Genomic DNA, 6,082 nt, shown 5'->3' on the forward strand with positions numbered 1-6,082 from the left:
ATCTATCTATCTATCTATCTATCTATCTATCTATCTATCTATCTATCTAATTTCCTGGCATAGAATGGTTAGCATATCCATGGCTGCATCTATTATTTGAAATATGTGATTTGATATCTCACTGAATCCTGGGTCCTTATTTTTTTTACAATGCCTTCATCGCAGCTTTAACCTTTTCATTTGTCCAATTCTTTCTCACATTCCCACCATCTTCTTTTATTGCTTCTCGGGTCACTCAATATTTTGCCCATAACATCTCTCAGGATTGTAATTCCAGGCTTGAATTTGTTTTTCAATTTGAGAAATGTTGAATGACTTCTTTTCATTCTCCAGCTCAAGCTCTCTGCGTACTCTACTATAATAACGTCTTCTTAAAAAGGTCTTTGAAATTTTCTGTTCCGCAGTTTTCCTTCAACATCTCTTCTCTTAGTTTTGACTTCTCGATGCTCTAGTGCAATTTTCAGAATCTCTCATGACATTTCTTTTTATTTTTTTCTTCTTGTCTGTCTTTGTAATGACCTTTTGCTCTTTTATTGGATGCGATCGTTGGTGTCATTCCACAACTTATCAATCAAAATCTTAAGGTGATTTTTAAGTTTAGGTGGGATAGACTCAAGATAATATTTGGGTTCTTTTTTACTTGTTTTAATTTTCTTCAGCATTAATATGAACTTGTACCTGAGTAATTGATGGTCTATTCCACAGTAAGAACCTGGCCTTGTTTTGAGTGCTGATGTTATGGTTCTTCAATGATTCTTTCCTTAAAAATTGTCTGATTCCTATGCTATCCATCAGGTGAGGTCCATGTGTAATGTCACTGTCTGTGTTTTTTAGAAAAGGTATTTAAAATCTTTAAGCATACAAAAGTCAATAATTAATGCCTCCATTCTGTCTTGCCACCAATGTCCTCAGATGGGCCTTGCATCATGATTTCTGTATGTCTATTTGCTCTTAGAGCAAATTTATTAGAGCATTTATTATCGGTGTGTTGTATGGAGGGAATGATTTGTGTATTGACCTTATTTTAACTAGGAGGAGATGACTCAAATGATTATTTTATAGCTTAGATGAATGTATACTTGCTCATTGATTAGTTACTTGTGTTAGTACAGCACTTATCTGTCAGTTTGCTGTTCTGAGGTAACTTGTGGGTTGCTGGAATGCTGGAAGCTATACCTCTGGTGTGAGTGTCTTAAGTAAGTATTGATAATATGTTTTTGTTGTTAAGTGTCAATGAATTCCTTGTAACTCATAGTGACCTTATATACTACAGCTCTGAACCCTGTTCTATCCTGTGCCAACCTCTTTGTCTCCAACACACCTATATCCATTACTAGAGTCACTAAATCAGTCCGTCTCATCTATGGTCTTCCTCTCTTATACTGTCCCTCCACCCTTGCAAGCATGATAACCCCTCTCTAAAGACTGGTCCTTCCTTGAAACAAAGCCCAAAGTAGGGCAGATGGAGCTTCAGAATCCTTGCCTCCAAAGAGTAGCCTGGTTTCACCCTATTCAGGAAATAATTCATGGTTCATAATCAGAAAATGTGTATACCAGGAATTCATCCTATCTCCATACCTTTTCAATCTATTTGCAGAAAAGATCATTTGGGAGGAGGAAACCTATGAAGAGGAATGTGGCATCAGGATTGGAGGAAGACTCATCAACAACCTGCATTATGCAGATGACACAACCTTGCTTGCTGAAACTGAGGGAGACCAGATGAATTTGCTGCAGAAGTTCGAGGACTGCAACTATCAATATGGATTGAGACTCAACATCAAGAAAATAAAGATTGTCACCACTGCACCAATTGACAGCATCATGATAGATGGTAAAGAGATTGAAATTGTTAACAGCTCCCTTTTGCTTGGTTCTACCATCAAGACTCTAGGTACGAGCAGCCAGGAAATGAAAAGTCTTCACAATAACTTGCTATGAATCAGAAGGCTGTACAATGACTAGGGATGGTACAAAGAGAATTGATTTCTTTGAGTTGTAGTGCTGGAGAAGACTGTTGACTCATGGACTGCTAGGAAAACAAACAAATTCATACTGGAGAGGGTATGAACAAGCAAGGATTGGTTGGTCATGTTACAAGAAGTGATCAACCCTTGGAGAGGGACATCATACTTGAGAAGGAAGAGGGACAGCGCAAGAGAAGACGACCCTGCATGATTGACTCAGTGACTGGGATAATGAGAGCTGGATGTATCAGAGATGACAAAGTTGGCTCAGAACAGAACAGGGTAAATAGGGTCACTATGAGTCACAAGTGACTCAATGGCACTTAACAACAACATTGTGTATCTTTAGGAATTCTGGTGACCTAGTCTGTAGCATATTGTATGGCTAACCTAAAGACCTCTACTTTAGTGTTTGAATTAACTGTGTTCCATTGAAGAAAGAGGAATCTTCACCTTCTATATAATTAAAGCCTCAGAAACTGATGGAGGATTACTTGAGGCAAAATCAACTTGATAACCATGAATTTTGAGATGCTGTTTTTGTTAGGTGTCCTTGAGTCAAATACGATTCATAGTAACTCTCTGAACAACAAATCTGAACTCTGTCCTATCTTGTGCTTTTCTTGTCATCTCAGACATACTTGACCCCATTGCTGCAGTGACTGTGTCAATCCACTTTGTTAGAACTTTTTCTCTCTCTCTCTGATTCTCTACTTTTGCAAACATAATGACCATCTTCACAGAATAGCCTCTCCTAGCAACATACCCAATGCATGAGAGACTAAATTTTACCATCTTTGTACCCAAGCAGTACTTTGGCTACACTTTTCCCAAGACATGTCTGTTTGTTTTTTTGGCAGACTGTGATATTCAGTAAGTACATTTATCTTTTTAACTTACTGAGATTATGTCTGTTTAATAAATCTAGCAAAATATATATTTTATGAAACGTTTAAAAAAATTATGTAGTACTGACTTTATCATGCCTGTCAAGGAATTTCATCAAATTCTTTGAGAGGCAAAATAATTGCAAAAACTATAAGAAGTTCAGTTAAGTAATAATTTAATAATATCAAGATTTATTTCATATGTGAAAAAATAAAATAGCAAGTATGCAACATTTATTTGTTAAAACAAATCTCAGAGCCTATGTTTGCCTGTGGTTTACAGATGAGGAATCCTGTTTATAAAGCAAATTTCTCAAGGTTAGTACCAAACAATAACAAAGCTGGCATTTTTAAGAATTTTTAGGAAGTATAAACTGTACTCTAGTCCCTGAAAAACATGAACTTCCTAAAAAACAAGGAAGAAGGGGGAAATGGAAGGTATTAATTATGTAAGTGATAAGAAAGATGGTTAATCAACTATTTTTCCTAAAGTTGAATTCAGACATAGATAAAGATTCAAAATTTTAAAAATAAAAGTTTTAATTATTAAGTTTTAATGTTTCTTCTAAAATGGTATTTTAAATTAAGAGAATGAAACTATATGCAATATCAAGTGTGTAATTTTTATTACAATTTTTCACAAATTAAGAGAGAAGTGTTTCAGATTCTCTATTTACAATCTTTTAAAGGCATTAAAAACTTATATTTGATTCACTTAGAGGCTAATTCCTTCTCATGATATCAGTTCTTCAGCCTACTACTTAACTGCCAAATTAGTTCATTGTAGTGGAATCCTTAGCTGATGTCATATATTGCTTAATTAGTTTTACACAAATTACTTTTCTTTTCCATTGCAATGCAACTTAATAAAACAAAAGGAATGGTGCGTTAAATGCTTTCGCAAAACACTGTTCATTACGCAGCTATGCATCTGTTTTAATCTTGTTTTGATTCTGAGGCATTATATTCAAAAGATTTGTGTTTTAAAATACTTTATTTTTTTTGATTACCAGCTATCCTGGGTTAATTTTTACTTGCGTCATTATGAAATTAACAGCTGTTTCAATAATGATCATTATTTAAAATAAATCATTTGGTACTTCTTCAACCCATATTGTCATATTTTTTTTACTATAACAAGAAATAATCAGTTGATAGACGTTAACACTGAAGTAAGAATATTAAGTTTACAAATATTTTCAAGGTAAATCTAAATTTCAAATATGTTAAATGTGAACATGCACTTGTTTAAAATGTAGAAATAGGCTACATTTCTCTGGTGAGTTAATTAATATAACCCTTCCACTCATAGTCTTCCATTTTGCAATGTGTTGTAAATTTTAGCCTCTTTGTGATTTTTTTAGGAAGTTCTGGTGTCCTAATGGTAAGATGTGCAGAAATTCTCATGGTTTAATTAATTTTAAAACAAGAAGTTGGTTGTGTTAATGAGGTAAGATTAAGATGAGTTACAGTTTGAATCTCTACCTTTCTAGGAGGTGTATGATCTAAATCACCACCTTTGGTTCTTTTAGGATTGTTTTTAATAACCCTAATGTCTTCTCTCACATGCAATTTAGTGCCTCTGGAAACCTGCTGGAGAGTCAGTTAAGGATAGATTCAGACTATTCAGAGGAATGATCTTGAAAGGTTCCGTTCTTTTCAATCTAGGCTGATCCAGTTGTTCCAAGAACCACAGTTCACAGGCCTCTGACCTTTGGCTCAGCAGCCGGTGAACAAGCATAACCTACAGATTTGAAGCTTGTCAGCCTCTACAACCACATGAGCTAGTTCCCTGATCTTACATATTTTTTAAATTTCTGTGAAACTTTCTAGTGAATTACAGAAGTCAAAGACACAGATTGGAGTGAGACAGTACAGAAAGGAAGAAGAGATGTTACAGATGATGGAGTAGTACAGAAGTTTTTAAAAAGTGTGCATTTGAGACATTTTTAAATCTCTGCCCCACAGGAACCAGTCTTGCAACAATTATTTGAAAAAAGATTGTTTGTGCAATTTCTATTTAAAGAATTGAAATTGGGTTAGATTGACTAAATTAGACCTTTAGAGATAGAGTCAGTCTTAAGCCCTTTGGATTTGCAATGCTAAAGGCAATAATCACATTTTTCCCAAAAGAGTTACTTTCGGTGCTGTTTTGTGATACAAAGGTCATCATATAATCCAAGATAACTCTTTTATTTTCTAATAAAAATACTTTTTTAACCTTGATACTGGGTGGCGAGTTATCATGAGTAAATATCAACTAGAAGGCAGTATGTTTGTGCTTGTAATAGACTTAAGCAATGTGAATATCTAGTTAACATGCTAGGGAGTGCTGGTGGCCTAACTGGTAAGGAATTTCACTGCCAATTATAATGGCATAGGCTTTAAAGCCACAGCTGCTCTGCAGGAAAAAGATGGACAGTCTCCTCTTGTGTGGTTTATTGTCTCCAAAAACCCACTGAAGAAGGTTCAGCTATTGTTTGGTTCTAAGTTGATGGTACACAATAACAGTTAACACACTTGAAACTTTCTGTTGCTGCTGCCTTAGCTTGAATTCTTTGTAGGAGCAAAGCCAATAAACTGTATTCATATAAATATATACAGAGAAAGCTTATTTTGCTTTGCTTTGGGTCACTCTCTCCCCAACAACAAAAAAATGACTCACAAAGCTGTGGAGGCTGGGAATTCCCAAATTTATGGGTCAGCCATCAGATCCTATCCTCAAATGCCTGAACTGGTAGATCAGAAGGAAACCCAAATCTACAGATTCAGTTTCAGGCTGTTGGCTTGCTTTTCAAGAAAAAGAAGTCATGGGATGAAGGATCAAGAGTGAGTGAGCTTTGTCAGAATGTCCATATATATTAGATGATGGCCACATGCCCCAGATTATGTATTTATCACTGCCAACAAATCAGGACCAATTCATAACTAAGTACGAAATACTGAGAATCACAACATAGCCATTATATAGCAATAACTTTCACAATTTCTAGTTAAGAGAAATGCTCAAAATCTTAAGGGATTTTTGTTATGGTTTTATGTTACTGTTTTTTAATAACAAATACTCCACGGTATTTTTTCACTTTATTTGATTGATTTGCATATAATAATTTATTTACACTGTGCTATATTCTATATAATCTTTCATTTGTACTGTGATTTGCACAATCATTCATATGCATTGTATTTTACAAAATTACTATTAACCTATTCCTATTGTTATTCCAT

The 6,082-nt window shown here is 34.8% G+C and overlaps 1 protein-coding gene across 1 annotated transcript in view; it reads left to right on the top strand.

The window, feature by feature from the left end:
• Positions 1-4,766, top strand: part of LOC102852565 (nucleolar protein 58-like) — a 79,743-nt gene extending 74,977 nt beyond the window's left edge. Inside the window, exon 2 of the mRNA XM_006896966.1 lies at positions 4,688-4,766. Coding sequence (XP_006897028.1) covers positions 4,688-4,766 — 79 coding nt within the window. The remainder of the gene's footprint in view (positions 1-4,687) is intronic.
• Positions 4,767-6,082: the final 1,316 nt, after the last annotated feature.

This window comes from Elephantulus edwardii, unplaced genomic scaffold, assembly GCF_000299155.1.
Source record: "Elephantulus edwardii isolate Elephantulus edwardi_28Jun2011 unplaced genomic scaffold, EleEdw1.0 scaffold00194, whole genome shotgun sequence".
Taxonomy (NCBI): domain Eukaryota; kingdom Metazoa; phylum Chordata; class Mammalia; order Macroscelidea; family Macroscelididae; genus Elephantulus; species Elephantulus edwardii.